At 47.0% G+C, this 22,844-nt stretch overlaps 1 protein-coding gene across 1 annotated transcript in view; it reads left to right on the forward strand.

Annotated features, from left to right (window-relative positions):
- The window catches only part of dock2 (dedicator of cytokinesis 2), a 634,661-nt gene that overhangs the window by 608,238 nt on the left and 3,579 nt on the right, over positions 1-22,844 (forward strand). The window contains exons 45-51 of the mRNA XM_078550540.1: positions 4,079-4,255; positions 8,737-8,820; positions 11,325-11,462; positions 13,002-13,129; positions 18,727-18,904; positions 20,610-20,727; positions 22,229-22,389. Coding sequence (XP_078406666.1) covers positions 4,079-4,255; positions 8,737-8,820; positions 11,325-11,462; positions 13,002-13,129; positions 18,727-18,904; positions 20,610-20,727; positions 22,229-22,389 — 984 coding nt within the window. The remainder of the gene's footprint in view (positions 1-4,078; positions 4,256-8,736; positions 8,821-11,324; positions 11,463-13,001; positions 13,130-18,726; positions 18,905-20,609; positions 20,728-22,228; positions 22,390-22,844) is intronic.

A 22,844-nucleotide genomic window follows, 5' to 3' on the forward strand; every position in this document is an offset into this window, starting at 1 on the left:
TTGGAGCATTGTGGACATTTCTGAACACAACACTTTAGGAAAGATGCCAGACCTTAGAAAGGGTGCAGAGGAGGTTTACCACGCTGTTACCTGGGCTGAGGGACTTGAGTTATGAGGCAAGATTGGAGATGTTAGGACTGTTCTTCTTGGAACAGAGAGTGTTAACAGATGACCTAATAGAGATTTTCAAGTTGGTGAGAAAGACAGATTTAAACTATTCCCTGTGGCGAGTGAGTCAATAACCAGAGGCCACATATTTAAAATTATTGACAAAATATCTAGAGGAAAGATGAAGAGAACATTTTTCAGTCAGAGAGTTGTCAGAATCTGGAATACTCTACCTGAAAAAGCGGTGGAAACCGATTCCATAAATAATTTTAAAAGGGAGTTGGACGGCCACTTGAGGCTCAGGAGCTTACAGGGGTACAGACAAAAAACTGGCGATGTGGGACAAAGCACAGCTGCTCATTTAAAGGTCCGGCACTGAAATGATGGGCTGAATGGCCTCCTTTGTGCACTAAGATTCCCAAAACATCAATGTAGACATGGATGACATTTCACTTGGGGCCGAATTTTTTGCTGAGTGGGAGGGCGGGCGCCCGACCTGCTCGAGCGTAAAATAGCGCCTGATGTCATTGGGTGAGCATCCCGATATCATTGTGCACTTGCGCGATATTTTGGCCAGCGGGCGCGAGCTAGAGTTAGAGCCGCGCCCACCCTTAATTAAGGGGCCAGTTAAGGCCATTAAAAAGACAATTGACTCCAATTTAACGTTGCCCGTGCGATTCTGCACTCGTTGCAAGGGCAAAATGAGAAGGCGGGCAGCCCACAATTTGCATAATCTCATCCACGAGTGGGATAAAAAGAGTCAGCAGCATTGCCAGTGTAAGTAGTGAAGAGTTTGGTAGATAGTTTGCTGCTGGTGACTTATTGGTACTTGGCAGCTTCATCTCTGTTCAGGGCTTCATTCTTAGCATTTCCAGGCCTCATTTCAGGTCTCCTTGGTGTCTCCAAGGGCTCCGGGGGATTCAGACCATGTGGACCCTTCTAGGTATCAGACAGCCTTCTGTAACCCTGGCAATAGGGATTGTGATGACCGCTGAAGGCACCTCCTCTGAGGAGGAAGAGAGGGGCAGAAGGGTGAGGAGGCCAGGTGTCCCAGTGCAGCTTGCAGGGGAGCGACTTGTGGGAGGAGAGGTGCAGGCATGAGGGGTGCATGGCCAGCAGGTAGCCCAATGCATCAGGGGCTGCAGAAGACGCCACTATCCTGCTACCAGGGTTTACAGGCGGCAATGCAGCTATCTCAATATGTCTGGGGTACGATGCCGAGGGAGGCTCCGTCTCTCAAGGGAGACAGTGGCCTCCATTTGTCAGAGGATCAGGCCTGAGATCACCTCCGACTGTGTGGGTGGACACCCCATGCCAGTGGCTCTGAAGGTCACAGTGGCCCTCAACTTCTATGCATCCAGCTCTTTCCAGGGCTCGGTGGGGGATGTGTGTGGAGTCTCCCAATCAGCTGTCCATAGTTGCGTAAAGCTGGTGACGGAAGCTGTTCAGGCAGGTATTGACTTTAATTCATTTCCTTACGGATGAGGCCAGCCAGACTGAGCAAGCCAGAGGGTTTGCAGCGATTGCTGGGTTCCCCTGCATCCAGGATGCAACAGACAGCACACATGTGGCCATCAAGGCGCCAGCGGGTGAGCTGGGTGCCTTCATCAACAGGAAGGGCTTCCATTCCATGAGTTTAAGTTTAAGTCATCACACTGTCGCTATGCATGCCAGGCATTCTGGTGAAACCATAGAGAACTGCATCATGGTGCCATCGTCTTCCAATGATCAATGGGAAATCGAGTTTTGAGGCTCCCACCAATGATGAGACTACACAAGAATGTTTGCACCATCCAAAACTCTCACCTCTATGCACTGCACTCTTAGCTTCGATTGACACCCCAGCCTCCACACCGACTGACCGAGGTGCGTGCTGGCTCTCCATCTCCAAGGCATCCTGCTCATACCTCATGAGGATTAGGAGGTTTTGGGGGCCTCTGCTGGTCCGCGATCTTTTGGTGTTGTTATGGGCCTTGTTCTCCTGAAAGGACAGAGGAGCATTGGTTAGTCCGGTCCGTACCTGCAGTGTCATTGTCAGGTAGGTGTCTGTGTTGCAGCTGTATTGGAACAGCTTGGCTAGGGTCATGACTAGTTCTGGAACACAAGTCTTCAGTATATTGCCATAATGTTGTCATAGTCTTTTTTGTTGCAACTAATGCCTTCAGTTGGTTCTTGATTTTTTTTTTATTCATTCACGGGATGTGGGCTTCGCTGGCTGGGCCAGCATTTATTGCCCATCCCTAATTGCCCTTGAGAAGGTGGTGGTGAGCTGCCTTCTTGAACCGCTGCAGTCCATGTGGTATAGGTACACTCACAGTGCTGTTAGGGAGGGAGTTCCAGGATTTTGACCCAGCGACAGTGAAGGAACGGTGATATATTTCCAAGTCAGAATGATGAGTGACTTGGAGGGGAACCTCCAGGTGGTGATGCTGCCATCTATCTGCTGCCCTTGTCCTTCTAGATGGTAGTGGTCATGGGTTTGGAAGGTGCTATTGAAGAAGCCTTGGTCAATTCTTGCAGTGCATCTTGTAGATGGTACACACTGCTGCTACTGTGGTAGAGGGAGTGAATGGGGTGCCAATCAAGCAGGCTGCTTTGTCCTGGACGGTGTCAAGCTTCTTGAGTGTTGTGGGAGCTGCACTCATCCAGGCAAGTGGAGAGTATTCCATCAGGCTCCTGACTTGTGCCTTGTAGATGGTGGACAGGCTTTGGGGAGTCAGGAGGTGGGTTCACATGAGTTACTCGTGGAGTGAATCGATCTGGCTGAAGACTGGCATCTATGACGTTGGGGACCTTGGGAGAAGGCTGAGGTACATCATCCACTTGGCATTTCTGGCTGAAGATGGTTGCAAATGCTTCAGCCTTACCTTTTGCACTGATGTGCTGGGCTTCCCCATCATTGAGGGTGGGGATATTTGTGGACCCTCCTCCTCTGGATAGTTGTTTAATTGTCCACCAACATTCATGGCAGGACTTCAGAGCTTAGATCTGATTCGTTGGTTGCGGGATCGCTTAGCTCTGTCTACTGCATGCTGCTTCCACTGTTTGTCACACAAATAGTCCTGTATTATAGTTTCACCTGGTTGGCACCTCACTTTTAGATGTGCCTGGTGCTGCTCTTGGCATGCTCTCCTACACTCCTCATTGAACCAGGTTTGTTACCCTGGTTTGATAATGATGGTGGCATGAGGAATATGTCAGGCCATGAGGTTGCACATTGTGGTTGAATGCAATTCTGCTGCTGCTGATGGCCCACAGCACCTCATGGATGCCCAGTTTTGAGTTGCTAGATCTGTTTTTAATCTATCCCACTTGACACAGTGGTAGTGCCACACAACACAATGCAGGGCAGGCTTAGTGTAAAGACAGGATTCTGTCTCCACAAGAACCGTGTGGTGGTCACTCCTACCAATACCATCATGGACGGATACTTCTGCAATAGGTAGATTGGTGAGGGCAAGGTCAAGTAGGTTTTTTCTCTCATTGGTTGCCTCACCATCTGCCGCAGGTCCATTCTGGCAAAGGTGTCATTCAGGATTTGACTAGCGTGGCCTGCAATGGTGCTACCGAGCCAGTCTTGGCGATGGGCAGTAAAGTTCAATTTAGCTTTGAAAAGGGAGTCCTTCCTGATCTCTATCTCTGATCTCCACTCTACACAGTGCATTGACAGGTTGAGATGTCAGGGAGTGTGATAGCCCCTTTGAAAGCTGTACCGATTGCAGCATGGTTTCCCAGAACTAAAGGGTATAAAAATTATTTCCTATTGAGTGATTCTTAAGAACTTTAGATATGAGAGCAGGAGTAGGCATATGGCCCCTTGAGCCTGTTCTGCTGTTCAATAAGATCATGTCTGATCCTTGACCTCAGCTCCATTTTCCCACCTGATCCCCATAGACCTTAATCCCATAGAGTCCAAGTTCCCTAACGTAAAGTGTGAAACCTCATCAATCATTTATTTTTGTTATTACAGAACACCATCAGCCCCCTGGAAAATGCGATTGAGACAATGCAGAAAACCAATGAGAAGATCCTTACCTTGATCAGCCAATACAAGGGTGATGACCATCTTCCCATCAATCCTCTCTCGATGTTGCTGAATGGTATTGTGGATCCTGCGGTTATGGGTGGATTTGCTAAATATGAGAAGGTAAAGAGGACAATGATTTATTATTCATGCGTTCAACAACTAAGGGACAAAACAAGAACAAGGAGATAATTCTGACAGGGTCCACTCCAGATAAGGAAGCTGACTGGAGGGGATTGAAAATCAGGACAAGCTGAGAACATAATTAGGGCTTTTCGGCAATCTACACTCACATTAGCCTAGCCTACCTCCAAATCTCAACTGTATCAGTGTGGGATCATACACCAGTACTGTGTGAGTGTGAATTTATATACTTGGACTTTATTAAGAGTATATACACCTTCCATGGCGGTGTAAGATCATATACCTGTACTGACTCAACAATGAAATTATACATCAGTGCTGAACTATTGATGAAAAATCAAAACGTCTTATGGATATTTTGCTTATCTACCTTAATTTGCGATTCTTTACAATATTTTGTAAGCACACGTGCAAAAGTGGAAATAATAAATTCTTGGTGGAATGGCGAAGATCCTGCCAACATTTCAAGAATTTTATTTTATCACAGAATGTATCTGAAAGCGCACACACAGGCATAATGTTAACAGTCTGGGATCACATGTTCTTTTTCTTGATGTGGGCTTCATAGGTTGCACATAACGCTGGACAGGTATTCACGGAAAGCAACAGATGAGGGCAGTGCAGTAATGATTTATTTCATATTAAACAGAGAATAAGATCCTGTTGTAGCTGATAAATTAGCAGGAATGTAAACGATCAATAGGGTGCATCAAATGTCCCATTAATGTTCAGAGATCAGGTACTATAATGGGACTGAAAGAATATGACATGGATTGCTTAGGAAGTTAGGCGTGAAGGTAGGATTAGGGGGATACTGCAACTGGTACAATGCATCTAGTCTGAGTCACCTAGCTAATTAAAACTAGACAGTTCCCTCTACACAACTAGCAGACACACTAACCGAGGAGACCAATGAAAGCAGGTTAACACATTTACAGCCAAAAATGAACTAACAATTTATCAATAGCCCTGATTATAAACTTAGGTTATGAGAAAATAAGCCACAAGCACAGCTTAGCTTAAGCTATCACAATATCCAAAACTGATTCACAAATTTTGGAAGAAATAACCCATAAGTATCTGAAAGCTTGAATGAGAGATGAGTGCTGAAGGCACAAGAGTGTTTTGAGGTAAGAAGCATATTTTAAAAACCCAAAGCATTGTTACTTGGCATTCTTTTATGCATATGTTGGAATCTACAATGGCCATGGATTTGACTTTCTTTCTAATCTTCAAAGGCATTTGGTGAATTTAGTTGAACACTACCCATTTCTCGGACTGCTGTTCCCGTCGCATTCTGAGATCCACACTCCGTGCCATGCGCCGCCATATGAACACACTCGACCTCTCCCTCCAGCAGCACCGCTGCACCCTTTTTCAAAGCTGCGCATGCCCCCAGTTTCATTTTATTCTTCGCCTCATTTGACGCCTCAACAAGAAACTTTTTCTCTTTCTCTCAAGTGCTAAGGAACGCAAGCTCCAACAACTCATCGACACCAACACCCATCTGGGACCCTCCACCCCGGCTTGTCCTCCCGTCCCCACCCCATCTTCCAATCCCAGCCCCAGCCGCGTATTCACTATACCCCCTGACCTCCCCCTCTCCGATGCTAAACGTTCAGTGCTCAGCAAAGGACTTAGTTTCATACCCTTGCGCCCTCATCTCAATGAATTTCGGGCTCAGCACGATGCTGAACTCTTCTTCCGCCGTCTTCGTATCCGTGCTCACTTCTTTGGGCAGGAGTCCTCTCCCCGTTCAACGGATCCTTTTACCCACCTCCAATATTCTCCCTCCACCTGGACCCCTCCCTCTGGATTCTTACCTTCTCTTGATCTTTTCATTGAGAACTGTCGGCGTGACATTAGCCGTCTCAATTTCTCTGCTCCTCTCACCCATTCTAATCTGTCTCTCTCTGAACTTACTGTACTCCATTCTCTCAGGTCCAACCCCAACATTGTCATCAAACCCGCTGACAAGGGTGGTGCTGTTGTTGTCTGGCGCACTGACCTCTACCTCGCGGAGGCTGAGCGTCAACTCGCAGACACTTCCTCCTACCTCTCCCTGGACCATGACCCCACCACGGAATATCAAGCCATTGTTTCCAGGACTGTCACTGACCTCATCTCCTCTGGAGATCTTCCTCCCACAGCTTCCAACCTGATAGTCGCCCAACCTCGGAATGCCCGCTTCTACCTCCTACCCAAAATCCACAAACAGAACTGTCCTGGCAGACCAATCGTGTCAGCCTGTTCTTGCCCCACGGAACTCATTTCTCGTTATCTTGACTCCCTTCTCTCTCCCCTTGTCCAGTCCCTTCCCACCTACATCCGTGATTCCTCTGACACCTTATGTCACATCAACAATTTCCAGTTCCCTGGCCCCAACCGCTTCCTCTTCACCATGGATGTCCAATCCCTCTACACCTCCATCCCCCCACCAGGATGGTCTGAGGGCCCTTAGCTTCTTCCTTGAACAGAGGCACGAACAATCCCCATCCACCACTACTCTCCTCCGTCTGGCTGAACTTGTTCTCACACTGAACAATTTCTCCTTTAACTCCTCTCACTTCCTCCAAATAAAAGGTGTGGCTATGGGTACCCGCATGCGCCCCAGCTATGCCTGTCTCTTTATGGGGTATGTGGAACATTCCTTGTTCCAGTCCTACTCCGGCCCCCTCCCACAACTCTTTCTCCAGTACATCGATGATTACTTCGGTGCTGCTTCATGCTCTCGTCGGGACCTGGAAAAATTTATTAATTTTGCTTCCAATCTCCACCCCTCCATCATTTTCACATGGTCCGTCTCTGACACTTCTCTTCCCTTACTTGACCTCTCTGTCTCAATTTCTGATGATAGACTGTCCACAAATATCCATTACAAGCCTACCGACTCCCACAGCTACCTCGACTACAGCTCCTCACACCCCGCTTCCTGTAAGGACTCCATCCCATTCTCTCAGTTCCTTCGCCTCCGTTGCATCTGTTCTGATGACGCTACCTTCAAAAACAGTTCCTCTGATATGTCCTCCTTCTTCCTTAACCGAGGTTTTCCACCCACGGTCGTTGACAGGGCCCTCAACCGTGTCCGGCCCATCTCCCGCACATCCACCCTCACGCCTTCTCCTCCCTCCCAGAAACATGATAGGGTCCCCCTTGTCCTCACTTATCACCCCACCAGCCTCCGCATTCAAAGGATCATCCTCCGCCATTTCCGCCAACTCCAGCATGATGCCACCACCAAACACATCTTCCCTTCACCCCCCCTGGCGGCATTCCGTAGGGATCGTTCCCTCCGGGACACCCTGGTCCACTCCTCCATCACCCCCTACTCCTCAACCCCCACCTATGGCACCTCCCCATGCCCACGCAGAAGATGCAACACCTGCCCCTTCACTTCCTCTCTCCTCACCGTCCAAGGGCCCAAACACTCCTTTCAAGTGAAGCAGCATTTCACTTGCATTTCCCCTAACTTAGTCTGCTGCATTCATTGCTCCCAATGCGGTCTCCTCTACATTGGAGAGACCAAACGCAAACTGGGCGACCGCTTTGCAGAACACCTGCGGTCTGTCCGCAAGAAAGACCCAAACCTCCCTGTCGCTTGCCATTTTAACACTCCACCCTGCTCTCTTGCCCACATGTCTGTCCTTGGCTTGCTGCATTGTTCCAGTGAAGCCCAACGCAAACTGGAGGAACAGCACCTCATCCATCCCCACCCCGTTTCCTCCCCCTCCCTTTTGTTGTTTTTTTTTTCAATAATTTATATAGATTTTTCTTTTCCCACCTATTTCCATTATTTTTAAATCTACAACTAATACCTTGTCAGTCTTTCCACCCCACCCCCACTAGAGCTGTACCTTGAGTGTCCTACCATCCATTCTTAATTAGCACTTTTCTTAGATAATATCACCATCTTCAACACCTCGTTGATCCTTTTGTCTGTGACATCTTTTGATTATCTGCTCCTATCACTGCTTGCTTGTCCCTACAACCACCCCACCCTCAACTTCTCTCCCCCGCCCCCCACCTTAAACCAGCTTATATTTCACCCCTCTCCTAACTATACTTCAGTTCTGTTGAAGGGTCATGTGGACCCGAAACGTCGACTCTTTTCTTCTCCACCGATGCTGCCAGACCTGCTGAGTTTTTCCAGGTAATTCTGTTTTTGTTTTGGATTTCCAGCATCCGCAGTAGTTTTTTGTTTTTGTTACCACCGTCTATTGTGCAGTTTGAGAATGAATTTTCCTTCTTTACGTTTTAATATTTTTTTCCTCTCAGTCACTGTGATTCAATTTACTTTCTCTAAATGCTGACACATTAATTGGCAGTTTAAATACACTATGTCTGAATAAAAAAAATACAGACACAGTATCACTGCCTGTCAGTCAGGGAGAGCTGGTGATTATTTAAGTGGAAGGGGATGTTTGGTGTTGACTCTGTGTTTAATTGTTCCATGTTTTCAGGCTTTCTTCACGGATGCTTATTCACAAGAGCACCCAGAAGATTGGGAGAAACTGTCTCATCTCAAGGATCTCATAGCTTGGCAGGTAAGAATGAAACATTGATAACAGCCCTCACACTCAACGTACAGAATCAAAAATCTCAAACCCACTCAAGGTCTCCATGTAGAATCCCTAAACCCATTCACACTCCGAATGGAATCCACAAACCGATCAGACTTTTAATATAGAATCCCCAAAGTAATTCACAAACTCCATACAGAATCTCAACACCCAAAGCCCATTCATACTCTTCATACAGAATCACCAAACCCATTTACACTCTCCGTATACAATCCCCAAATCACTTCACACTCTTTGTATAGAATCCAAAATTCCCAAACCCACAAACACTTTCTGGTTAGATTACTTTCAAATATCATTGTGTAAATCCGGTGTCCAATTGAAATGAAGTGATTAAGAATTGAATCCTCAACCAACCCAATACGAGCAGGGCATAAATGGGCAACTAAGGTTTGCCAACTGTTTGGATGTCTTCTTGGAAATTACATCAAAGAGCCGCCTGCCTCCAACAGCCCAACCCATCAAAATAGCCTTTTGTCCTTATCTTCAGTATTTTTATAATGAATAAACAAAAATGTTCCAAGAACAAAGGGAACAAAACGCACAGTCTTATTTTAACTGCCCCTATGATTTACCTCCTGGATTGCTCGTCACAGTGTTCGAGATATTAATCATTGCTTCCTGAACATAGGTCAGACAATTGGGGTTACATTCATGCAGCCCTGGCTCTGGGAACCTTGGTGAATCTTTCCTTTGGAACCTAGTCACATCAACGAAAAATAGTTTTCCTACATGACATGCAGTATTGTCTGACTGGCTCATGTTAAGTCATGCAGTGGATGATTCCACAGGATGTGCCTCTCAGATTTGCTATTTTAGGCCTGTTTTTTGAACATCATCAAAGCTGAAGATTTCTCTGCCAATGTGTTGTGCTCATCACTCTGCCATCTCTCCCTCCCCCCGCAACCCCCCAAACTCCAATATGCTGCAGTACAGCTACACTCCAGTAGGTGGCAGTCAGTGACTGTAGTTTGCTCTTCCATTCTTCAGGATTAAAAAGCAGCTTTTGCAGATTTGTCGATTGGTTTAAAGAAGTTACTCACTACCATTCAGTCACAATCCTAACTGATCTCTTGCTCAAAGTTTACAGTGCTAAGGCAACATTCTGCGTTAAGGAATCATGGGACCCACGATACACAACGTGATGAGGCCCCAGATTTCAGCACTGAGAATCATTTCCAGGCTTTTCTGCAGTGTGCACAGGTAGTTCCGGTGCTGGGCTGGCTCACCGAGGTGCTGAGTTCAACTCCCACCGAGGAAAGTTGTGAAATTGTGGTGATTTGTGAGTTGAGACCAGAAAAAATAAAATGTCCAGCAAAACTGTCAAGATTTGACAATAAAAACCCATCTGGTTCACAAATGCCCTACCTGGCCTGACCAACACTTCATTCCAATTGCTCACGATGTGATTAACTTATTGGCCTCTGAAGTGGCCTTGCAAACTAACTAATTTTAAAAACCATTGCTGCAACAGAGTATTACATAGAATGTACAACACAGAAACAGGCCAGTCATGTCAACAGGCCCACGCTGGAGTTCATGCTCCACAGGAGTTTCCTACCCTTCCTCATCTCACCTAACCCACAAATCCTTCTACTCCTTCCTCCCACATGTGATTGTTTGGCTTCCCCATAAATACTTCAATGTTCTTCACCAAAATATACTACCCGACACTTACCTATTACTGAATGAAGTGTTCTGTCGAAGGGACATCGACCTGAAACATCAACTCCGCTTCTCTCTCCACAGCTGCTGCCTGACCTGCTGAGTATTCCCAGCATTTACTGTTTTTATTTCAGATTTCCAGCAGCTGCAGTTTCCTGCTTTTTGGTTATTGAAGTTCATTTGCCAATTACGTGGTCATTCTGTGTGTTTATTAATATCCTCCTATATTTTGATGCTAGTTTCACCTGTTTTAACTTCCAATTTGGCATTGTCTGCACATTTTGGAACTGTACTCCCGATTCCTGAGTCCAAATCATTTATGTTAATGGTAAACACCCTTTCCCACCATGGGCCCATTCTACGATGAAGGCCACCATCTCAGGATGTCAAACTATCGCATTTTTAAATTCTTTCACGGGATGTGGCAGTTGTTGCCCATGCTTAATTGCCCTTAAGAGCCGTCTTCTTGAACCACTGCAGTCCATCTGGTGTATGTACATCCACAGTGCTGTTAGAAAGGAAGTTTCAGGATTTTGACCCAATGATCACTATGATGAAAGCCACTGCCCCAGGGCAGGTAGGGATAGCCAATAAATATGGCCTTGCCTGTGTCACGTATACCCCACAATTAGGTTTGCCTCAGTTGGCCTTTCATTCATCTTTCATAGAAGAGACAGCCAGCTCGTTCAACCTCCCACCGCCAGGGAACAGGGCAGGGCAGGAGGGCCAGCACTACACTTGTTTCTTCTGCTGTATTTTGAGCAGCAATGTGCTAAGAATTTTCTTCTCTTTCTCTTCACAAGGTCCCACTGCTTGAAAAAGGAATAAAGCTTCACGGAAAAAGAGTGTTGGATGACCTACGGCCTTTCCATGACCGAATGGAAGAATGTTTCAAACAGTTAAAAATTAAAGTACAGAAGGAGTATGGCTTAAGGGAGCTGGTAAGTGGACTGGGATCAAGGTACTTGGGTTCCCTTTGCTGAAGGGAATCCATAACCCTTTCCTCTTCCTGTTTCTTAACACACACTGCAGGTGGGGTGGGCAAGGAAGGAGCTGTACCCCCTCTCTGACCTGGAAGTTTACTACCTCCCTCTCCTGAAAAGGGTGACCTATTACTGGGCCGCAGATTCATAGTAACAAGCTTCAAATTCTGTCCAGTTATTGCTCAAATGAGGAAACAGCTCAACAAGTTGATAGGCCTCAAGCCTGCCACCATCTTGTTTGGTTTTGTTGCTTTTGAAGGTTTATTTAGAGATTTCTAGACTTAAGTTATGTGTGTGTCAAAATATTTGTCTGAAATATCTCTGTCCATTATTTTGACAAAAACCTTGACCCATTTATCACTCAGCAAGCTTTTAACGGGCTAAAGATTTTAGAGAACAAAAGGTTTGCATTTAGATAGTACTTCTCACGACCACCGGACGTCTCAAAGCTCTTTACAGCCAATTAAGCCCTTTTTGTAGAATAGTTACTATTGTAATAATGCAGCAGCCAATTAGTGCATGGCAAACTCCCACAAACAGTAATATGATCATCTGTCCTTGTAATGTTGATCAATGGATATTAGCCAGGACATGGGGATAACTCCCTTGCTCCTCTTCAAAATAGCGACATGGAATTTTTTTACATCCAGCTGACTAGGCAAATGGGGCCTTGGTTTTAGATCTCATCTGAAAAAAGGCACCTCCAACAGTGCAGCACTACCTCTGTACTGTACTGGAGTGTCAGCTTTGATTTTGCACTCTATCCCTGGATTAGGGCTTGAACATGGAAGCTTGTTACTCAGAGGCAAGTGTGTTACCGACATTATTAGTACAGTAGGGAAAGCAATTGCCTATGCATATAAGTTGGCACAAATCAGCACAGGATGGATAAATAGTTAATGTTTTCTTTGTGATTTTAGTCAAGGGATGAATGTTGGTCAGACACCATAACTTCCTGCTCTTCATTGAAATGGTAGGATTTTTATCATCCATCTCAATAGGGACTTGTTTTAAGTCTCATTGAAAAGTTAGCACACTCATCAGTACAGCATTGAGGAGATTGAGGATTGTCTCCCAATAAAAATCCTGACAAGTGTTGTTAATAAATGTAGCAGCCAGTTTTCACACAGCAAAGCCGCACAAACAGCAGTGAGATAAATAACCAGATAATCGGTTTTGAAGAGATGTTGGCTGAGAGATGAAAATTGGCCAGGATACTGGAGGAAATCCCCTCCTCTTCCTTGGACAGTGCCGTGGGATCATTTCCATCCATCTGACAGGGCACACGGGTCATTGGTTTAAAGTCTTGTCTGAAAGACAGCGACTCCAGCAGTGCAGCACTCCCTCACTACTGTACCAGGGGAGTGAGCCTGGATTAGAGCTTTAACCCATAAACTTCTGCCTCAGGTGTGACAGTGCTACCACTGAGCCAAGGCTGACCTATAACGTGTCCCTTGACTTCTCAATCCTACATTCTTTCCTGAATTTGTCTTGCAGCCAGATGTTGATGAAAAACGGGCAAGCCGGCCGAGGTCCATGCTGAGATCCTACCGGCAAGTGTCCATGATCTCCCTCTCCTCCATGAACGCTGAATGCAACACGCCAACCAAAGTGACTGCTGACAGGTGAGGCATAAGCACCGATTTCACTGTGGACAGTTCAATACTCATTATTGATCATCACTGGGGGCACAAACATCTTTAAAACCTTTGTATCATGTGTGGAACGTACATTCTGGGAACCAAATGTATAAAGATTGACCTAACTGAATGGGCCTATACAGGTTAAAGTGCTCAAATTCTGGGAATGAGGGGGTTAATGTAAATATTGACAAGATCAGAGAAGTAGGAACACAAAAATGTATATAAGAGGCAGTGATCCAAAAAATTATCTCTTTTGTAATTAACCCCATCTATATATCTGTTTACCTTACCCCATCCCTCTCAACCAACCCACCCTATCCCTCGCTCCCACCCTATCCCTCACCTGCATCCCACCCACTCTATCACTCACTCTCACCCACCCTATCCCTCACCTCCACCCTATCCCTCATTAACCCCATCCACTCTATCCCTCACTCCCACCCTATCTACACTATCCCTCACTCTCACCCATAAGACCATAAGACATAGGAGCAGAAATTAGGCAATTCGGCCCATTGAGTCTGCTCCGCCGTTCAATCATGGCTGATAAGTTTCTCAACCCCATTCTCCCGCCTTCTCCCCGTAACCTTTGACCCCCTTACCAATCAAGAACCTATCTATCTCGGTCTTAAATACACTCAATAACCTGGCCTCCACAACCTTCTGTGGCAATGAATTCCGTAGATTCACCACTCTCTGGCTAAAGAAGTTTCTCCTCATCTCTGTTCTAAAAGGTCTTCCCTTTACTCTGAGGCTGTGCCCTCGGGTCCTGGTCTCACCTACAAATGGAAACATCTTCCCACATCCACTCTATCCAGGCCTTTCAGTATTCTGTAAGTTTCAATCAGATCCCCCCTCATCCTTCTCAACTCCATCGAGTATAGACCCAGAGTCCTCAAATGTTCCTCATATGTTAAGCCTTTCATTCCTGGGATCATTCTCGTGAACCTCCTCTGGACCCACTCCAGGGCCAGAACATCCTTCCTGAGATACGGGGCCCAAAATTGCTCACAATATTCTAAATGTGGCCTGACCAGAGCCTTATAAAGCCTCAGCAGCACATCCCTGCTTTTATATTCTAGTTCTCTCGAAATAAATGCCAACATTGCATTTGCCTTCGTAACTACCACCTCAACCTGCAAGTTAACCTTAAGAGAATCCTGGACTAGGACTCCCAAGTCCCTTTGCACTCCAGATTTCTGAATTCTCTCCCCATTTAGAAAATAGTCTATGCCTCTATTCTTCCTACCAAAGTGCATGACCTCACACTTCCCCACGTTGTATTCCATCTGCCACTTCTTTGCCCATTCTCCTAACCTGTCCAAATCCTTCTGCAGCCTCCCCGCCTCCTCAATACTACCTGTCCCTCCACCTATCTTTGTATCATCTGCAAACTTAGCCAGGATGCCCTCAGTTCCTTCACCTAGATCATTAATGTATAAAGTGAAAAGTTGTGGTCCCAACACTGACCCCTGTGGAACTTCACTAGTCACCGGCCGCCATCCTGAGAAGGACCCCCTTATCCCCACTCTCTGCCTCCTGCCAGACAGCCAATCTTCTATCCATGCTAGTACCTTGCCTCTAACACCATGGGCTCTTATCTTACTGAGCAGCCTCTTGTGCGGCACCTTGTCAAAGGCCTTCTGGAAGTCCAAGTAGATAACATCCATTGGCTCTCCTTTGTCTAACCTACTCGTTACCTCCTCAAAGAATTCTAACAGATTTGTCAGGCATGACCTCCCTTTGATGAAACCATGCTGACTTTGCCCTATTTTACCATGCACTTCCAAGTATTCTGAAATCTCACCCTTAATAATGGACTCTTAAAATCTTACCAACGACCGAGGTCAGGCTAATCGGCCTGTAATTTCCCATCTTTTGCCTCACTCCCTTCTTAAACAGGGGGGTTACATTAGTGATTTTCCAGTCCTCTGGGACCCTCCCTGACTCGAGTGATTCCTGAAAGATCACCACTAACGCTCCACTATCTCTTCAGCTATCTGCTTCAGAACTCTGTGGTGTAATCCATCTGGTCCAGGTCATTTATCCACCTTCAGACCTTTCAGTTTTCCTAGCACCTTCCCCTTGGTAATGACCACCATACTCACCTCTGCCCCCCGACTCTCTTGAACTTTGGGGATGTTACTCGTGTCTTCCACCGTGAAGACTGACGCAAAGTACCTATTCAGTTCCTCCACCATTTCTTTGTTCCCCACTACTACTTCTCCAGCGTCATACTCCAGTGGCCCAATGTCCACTTTTGCCTCTCTCTTACCCTTTATGTATCTAAAAAAAACTCTTGCAATCTTCTTTTCTATTACTGGCTAGTTTACCCTCATATTTAATCTTCTCCCTCCTTATTTCTTTTTTAGTTGTCCTCTGTTGGTCTTTGTAGGCTTCCCACTCCCCTGGTTTCCCACTGCTCTTTGCCACATTGTATGCTTTCTCTTTAGCTTTTATACTGTCCCTGACTTCCCTTGTCAGCCATGGTTGCCTCGTCCTCCCTTTAGTATGCTTCTTCTTCCCAGGGATGAATTTTTGCTGTGTCTCCCAAATTACTCCCAGAAATTCCTGCCATTGCTTTTCCACTGTCTTTCCTGCTAGGCTCATCTCCCAGTCAATTCTGGCCAGCTCCTCCCTCATGCCTCTGTAGTTGCCTTTATTCAACTGTAATACCATTACATCTGATTCCAGCTTTTTCCTCTCAAATTGCAGGGTAAATTCCATATTATGGTCACTTCCTCCTAAGGCTTCCTTCACCTTAAGCTCCCTTATCAAATCTGCCTCATTACACATCACTAAATCTAGAATTGCCTGTTCTCTAGTGGGCTCCACCACAAGCTGCTCCAAAAAGCCATCTCGTAGACATTCCACAAATTCCTTTTCTTGGGATCCACTACCAACCTGATTTTCCCAGTCTATCTACATATTGAAATCCCCCATGATCACTGTAACCTTGCCTTTCGTACACACCTTTTCTATCTCCTGGTGTATCTTGTGCCCCACATCCTGACTACTGTTCGGAGGCCTGTATATCCCTCACTCTCACCCACCCTATCCCTCACTCTCACCCCATCCTCCCTAACACTCACTCTCACCCACCATATCCCTCACCTCCACACTACCCCTCATTCACCCCATCCACTCTATCTCTCACTCCCACCCTATCCACACTATCCCTCACTCTCACCCACCCTATCCCTCACTCCCACCCACCCTGTCCCTCACCTCCACCCTATCCCTCATTCACCCCATCCACTATCCCTCACTCCTACCCTATCTACACTATCCCTCACTCTCACCCACCATATCCCTCACTCTCACCCACCCTATCCCTCACCTCCACCCTATCCCTCACTCTCACTCCATTCACCCTATCCCTCGCTCTCACCCCATCCACTCTATCTCTTTCTTTCACCCCATCACTCGATCCATTACTGCCACCCTACCCACTCTATCCCTCACTCTCACCCCATCCACTCTATCTCTCACTCTCACGCCACCCTATCCCTCACTCTCACCCTATTCACTCTATCCCTCACTCCTACCCCACCCTGCCAATCCCTCACTCCCACGTCTCCCCCTTTTCCCTGCATTTCCCACAGCCTTGTCTCTTCCTCTGTTGGTTTTATTGGGTTAAAGATGGATTCAAGCCTGTGGTAATGCCCCTCAAAGTTAAATAGCCTGCACATATTCATCATCCAGCAACACAAATGGCCACAGGGCAAAAAAAAATTGAGGGACGTCATTTTTCCCAGGACTGCCCTCAACATTGCTTAGTGAAGTACTGCAGAAGCCTGACAGATAATTCACATCACAGTATTCTTAAATTTCCAGAGGATTAATGGTGTGCAGAAATAACCATAGCTTAATAGACTCCAAATGAGCACAAGTTAAGGTTTGTTGTAAAGTTACAGGCCCATCCATGGTTCACAAGGCAGAACCAGATGGGAGAAGCTTCCTGGCCCACAGACTTTGAACAAAAGATTTAGATATCCCTCCTCCCCCACCCCCATCACCACTTAAATAACACATGTTTGTGTCTCCGCTACCCTGAGAAGAAAATTATTGCAGGCCTCAATTGCTCTTTCTGTGAAAACGTTCTTGCATGTCATCTTCACCAGCTTGGGTTCACCTCAAGTTTGGCTGGAAAAGATTTTGGCCAGAATTTTCCGCTCCTGTTGGCGTTGGGTGTCATGGCCGGCATGAGCAGATAATATGGTGAGAAGGCCAAAAACTGGCTTTATGTCATCATGAAACCAGTTTGTGATCGCCGCTCCACCTATCAATGGCAGGCCGCGTTTCCCGCCACCACACATCAGGAACCTAATTTCAATACTTTAGCACCTCATTATAAGTCCTGCTAACCGGAATCATCTGGGATTACGCTGGATCATCTGGGATTATGCTGGATCATCTGGGATCACGCCAATATGTTTCACAATTGTACCTAAGCGACGCATGCCTGGTGAGTTGCACTGCGCTCAGGGCTTCAGGGTTTGTTGCCTTCCTTGCTTCAGGCAAGACTCGCAGCCATCAGCGCCAGGCTTCACAGAGAGCACCACATCACTTTTAGGTCTCTACCTATCAGACCAGCCATGAGGCAGGGGTGGCTTTTCAATGGCTGTAGGGCTAGGGCTTGCTTGGGGAAGGGGGAGAAACAGCTTCAGGCAGAAGTTGTTGCAGAGCAAGGGCTGTACTCAGGGGTGGGGGAAGTGCGGGGGGTGAAGTGGGGGGTGGTATCCCAGGGTTTGTGTGTAGGGGTGCATGTTGATCTGTGCAAGTGGTCTCAAGGTGGTGAGAGCTGAGGAGGCAGTCTCCAGAGGGGATGAGGCCAGATGGAGATGTGAGGGTGTGTGTAAGAGAGTGAGTGGTGATGTCCCTTGAGTTGACAGTGAGTGAGATGGCCTTGTGAGTGTGTGAGCTCAGAGTGATGAGATGGTTGCCTTACCCTGGCAGCATAGATGAGTTAATTCATCCTCTTTCTGCACTGGATGGCCAACCTCTGTGCAGCGTTGGCACTGACCACCACTGCCACAGCCTCCCAAGCCAGAGCGTTGAGATGGCTGGACCTCCTGCGGCCAGAGCTGGGGTGGAGGACAGCACAGCGGGCCTCCAAAAGGCATTATAGTGACGGGTCACTGAACTCTTCTTGGACTTCAGGGCCACGTCTTCACTGGAGCAGTCCTGGGCTAGCAGCATTGAGAACTATGTGCACTGCTGCAGTTTAGATATGGCACCCGGAGGGAGGAAATGGTGAGGTAACAGTGTGGCGGGTGATTCAGAGGCTGCCCACCAGCGAGAGGTGTGTTTCCTGTGGTTGCATAATGAATAAGGCAGGAAGCAGATGATACGGCGTGAAAACTCCGCCACCACGACTGGTGGGTAAAATGTATTTTTTCACGTCCACTGCCACACTTAGTGAAAATCTAGGACGATTTTGCCCTTTGTCCAACCATATTATGGGTCATAAACACTTAATCCAATTGGTTCACCAGGATACTGATCAAATTATTTTACAGCTTTTAAGATCTTTTGAATAATTTACCTCAAATGAATGTTCCCTCTGTGGCTTCCAGCAATGTGGTTCCAGACAGCCCCAGGCCAAGGACACCAATTGCCAGGCCTGAAGAAAAGGCTCCAGATCGGGCCATCAAAGAGGAAGTGGAGGTCAAACTAAGGAAGGAGAAAAAGAGGCAAAAGAGGAGCAGTGTGGTGTTTGCAGATAGCAAGACAGAGCATTCAGACACCAAACGGGTAAGCAGCATTTGAAGCTAATAGGCTGAACTTAATGCCCACCCCTATGGCACGTTTGTTGGGTGGGGGGGCATTTAGTCAGGCACAAGGGTGGCAGTTAGGGACTCTGCCACCTTTCTGCCTCCATCCCGATTAAGTCCATGGTGGTAAGGCCCATGAATGCCTTCCTGCCCCATCACCAATTGAGGGCCATAAGTGGCAAATTAATGCCCAGTTAAGGTCCTCATCCCAGTGCTGCTTAATCCAGCAGCAGACGAAGGCTCACCATACAGGAAGCACAACAAGCAAACCCGCATGAGGTTGCTTGCTGACTCCCAGGGTTCCCACATTCAAAAGCACTCTGCCTGATTGGGGGACCCAGCATCAGATAGGGGTGCCCACTGAAAGCCACCACCTGCCCTTGCTGTTAACCCCCTTAATACCCCCTCCCTCCGCAACCCCACTCCTGAACCCTCTCCCACCGTCACTCACGTGTCCAACCATCATCTTAAGCCTCGGGTGGGTGTCATACCAGCAGATTATCTCTAGCCTCTTTTCCCCCAACCCCAACCCCTCCTCCCCCTTCAAAAGCCCACATCCACATGCTGGATCAGAACACCGTACATCCCACATATCTACAGGTCAAAACAGATGCAGTAACAGTGTAACAGAGCACCATAAAGGAGGTCTGTGCTAACCATATCTTAGAGTCTTCACTCCTCAGTCACCATAACAGAAATGTGGCAAGTGAACTCCAATATCTCATTTAATTTATGAATTAAAGTTTCAGTGAAGAATTATCTCTCCTCACCTGAGTTTGAAGTGTTGGCTTGAAGAGACTGTGTTATATCTAATCACTAATTGAATTGAACAGTGAATTACAACTCAACAGTGGTACAACTGAAGGCCATGTGACTTCAGCTCATTGTGAACCGAATTGTCCAGCCTCATGATCTTTGATATCTTCAGATTTCCCTTTTAACAATGTGTGTACAAACATCCAAATAAAAGGAAAAATACCAGTAATACTCAAAAACACAGCTGGGTCTGGCTTGGTCTCAGCCAGTTCCCCTTGGAATTGGTTTGACCACAATTCAGGAAAAAAGTCTCGCTCCGAGGCCACAGTTTGGTTGCTGTGGGAAATGGAGAAATTTTGCACTGCTGTGTAGGAGATAGTTTTCTGAGATTGGAGTTTGAACACATCAGCGCAATGTAGAGGGATTGAGCTTTACTCTGTATCCAACCTGTGATGTACCTGCCCTGGGGGTATATCATAGGACAATGTAGAGGGAACTTTACTCTGTACCCAACCCGTGCTCTACCTGCTCTATGAGTAATGGTTAGGATAGTGTAAGAAGAGCTTTACCCCATCTAACCTCTGCTGTACCTAGCTTGGGAGTATTTGAAAGGACTGTGTGGATGGAGCTTCACTCCGTATCTAACTCCACTGTTAAAATTATGGAGCATTTAATATTGATACTGATTGCCTGAATAAAAAGAATTTCATTCACTATGACCAAATTCCTTGCCTGTTGACCATATATATGGATGCAGCGGTTCAATAAGGCAGCTCACCAGCACCCTCTCAAGGGCAATTAGGGATGGGCAACAAATGCTGGCCTAGCCAATGAAGCCCACATCCCTTGAATGAATAAAAAAAAAATATATGCTGCCCCCACTCTGTGATCCAATACTGGTTCATGAGATTATTTTTTGTCTTTTTCAGCTATCAAGAAAGCAGGAGTTTAGGAGTGACACCAACCTGTCGGACCAAGTTGAGAAACGCCCTGCTTCCGTGCTGAAGCAGATGAGCTTTGCCAGTAGATCAGTGCCAACAATCCCAGGTACTGTGCTGACAAACTGTGGGATCCATGCAAGATTACTGCAAAAACATCTCATCTCCTCAACTACATTTAGTTTGCCTTCTCCCAGGGCTTTGCTGTAGACTGATTGGTGGAGATTAGTTGCTATGATTAGTCATTATCATTACATCATATCAGCTAAATAGCCAGATATAGGATGAGGAAAACACCAGTGCTGGAGAGCTTTGGGAACTGTAGGTCCAAAATCGCCATTTTCCTCCTAAAGTGTGCTACACTTAACTGTCATTATCAAATTACTCATGTGCTGCGCAGTTAGTTCCACTAACTGATCTAACACCAATTGCATTTTAAGCAGTGAGTTGATTCAGTCACTTATCTTCTCCACCTATCTTTGTCCAGATTTAAATTCCCTCAAACAATCTGCTGTTTAATACTAGGGTTGAGGGATCAATATTAGCTAGGTCACTGCCCCTGCTCTTCTTCAAAATAGTACCTTCGCTCTTTCACATCCACCTAGAGAGGGGCCAGGATTTTCTGGCCCCACTCTCCACTGAGATCTTCCAGTCCCGCAAAAAGCCAATGGACTTTTGGCTGGCCCGCCACATCCCCCACCCCCCGTGGCTGGCCCGCCACATCCCCCCCCGTGGCTGGCCCGCCACATCCCCCCACCGTGGCTGGCCCGCCACATCCCCCACCCCCCGTGGCTGGCCCGCCACATCCCCCACCCCCCGTGGCTGGCCCGCCACATCCCCCACCCCCCGTGGCTGGCCCGCCACATCCCCCCCCCCATGGCTGGCCCGCCACATCCCCCCCACCGTGGCTGGCCCGCCACATCCCCCCCACCGTGGCTGGCCCGCCACATCCCCCCCACCGTGGCTGGCTCGCCACAATCCCCCCCCGTGGCTGGCCCGCCACATCCCCCCCCGTGGCTGGCTCGCCACATCCCCCACCCCCCGTGGCTGGCCCGCCACATCCCCCCCGTGGCTGGCCCACCACATCCCCCTCCCCAGGCGGGTCCTGCCAAGGCCGGGCCGAAAATCCTGGCCTTGGTTTCATATCTCATCCAAACAACATCACCTCTACACCCTCTAATACTGGGCTGGAGTGTCAGCTCCTTAAACCCACAGCTTTCTGACTCAGGCACGAATGCTGCCCATTGAGTCACAGCTGACACCAGATCTAATCTGGCATCCAACTGCGTACTCCAAGTAACCAGTATTCAATCCTGTCGCACATTAATACAAAAGCAAAATACTACAGATACTGGAAACCTGAAATAAAAACCAAAAAAAAAGTTTCTGTTCTGATGAAAGGTCATTTCGACCTGAAACGTTAACTCTGTTTCTCACCAAAGATGCTGCCTGACCTGCTGAATATTTCTGGCAACTTTCTTGTTTTTATTCCAGTACAACACTGTTTTTAAATAGCCCCAGAAGTTGTTGATTTACTTAGAACCAAGGACACTTCTCTGAGTACTTGCCCTTCATCAGGACTGATTCAATATTTTTCAAATCTTTTCCAGCTCTGATCTTTGCTGTGGCAAATGGGAGTGAAGAACAAACCCTTGACCAGAATGCGATGAAAAGGATGAGTCATCCAATGTTTGTGCTCCCCCCCGATGAGAATGAGGGAGAGAAGAAGAGCGCTCCCAAGAGTAAAAAACCTTCATTCTTTAAGAACCGGGTGAGTCTTTGTTCTTTTGGAACAGATTCATGGGACAGACACTCGCTCGACCTGCCTGAGTGTAAAATAGCGCGTGATTGACGCTGGGCAAGCGTCCTGACACCATCCCACGCTCACGCGATATTTCGGCTGGCAGGCGAGCACAAAAGTCAGAAGTGTGCCCACTGACGATTAGGGCAATTAAGCCCATTAAACTTCCAATTGTCCCCAATTTTACGGTTGATGGATGGGCAAATCTGCCGGGCGGACTTTACATTTTTGACGAAACCTCATCCAAGGGCGGGGTGAGGTTTCCGTTATTAAATTTAAAAAATTAAAAATGTACGAACAGAATTTTCATCATGTATATGTTCAGGTGACTGATTCTGATGCGTGGACATTTTTTTTTGGATTTTAAAATCTTTATTTATTGCTTTTAAATTCTTCAGCTCCCTGAGATCGCTCTCTGCCTTCAG

This window comes from Cetorhinus maximus, chromosome 10, assembly GCF_964194155.1.
Source record: "Cetorhinus maximus chromosome 10, sCetMax3.hap1.1, whole genome shotgun sequence".
Classification (NCBI taxonomy): Eukaryota; Metazoa; Chordata; class Chondrichthyes; order Lamniformes; family Cetorhinidae; genus Cetorhinus; species Cetorhinus maximus.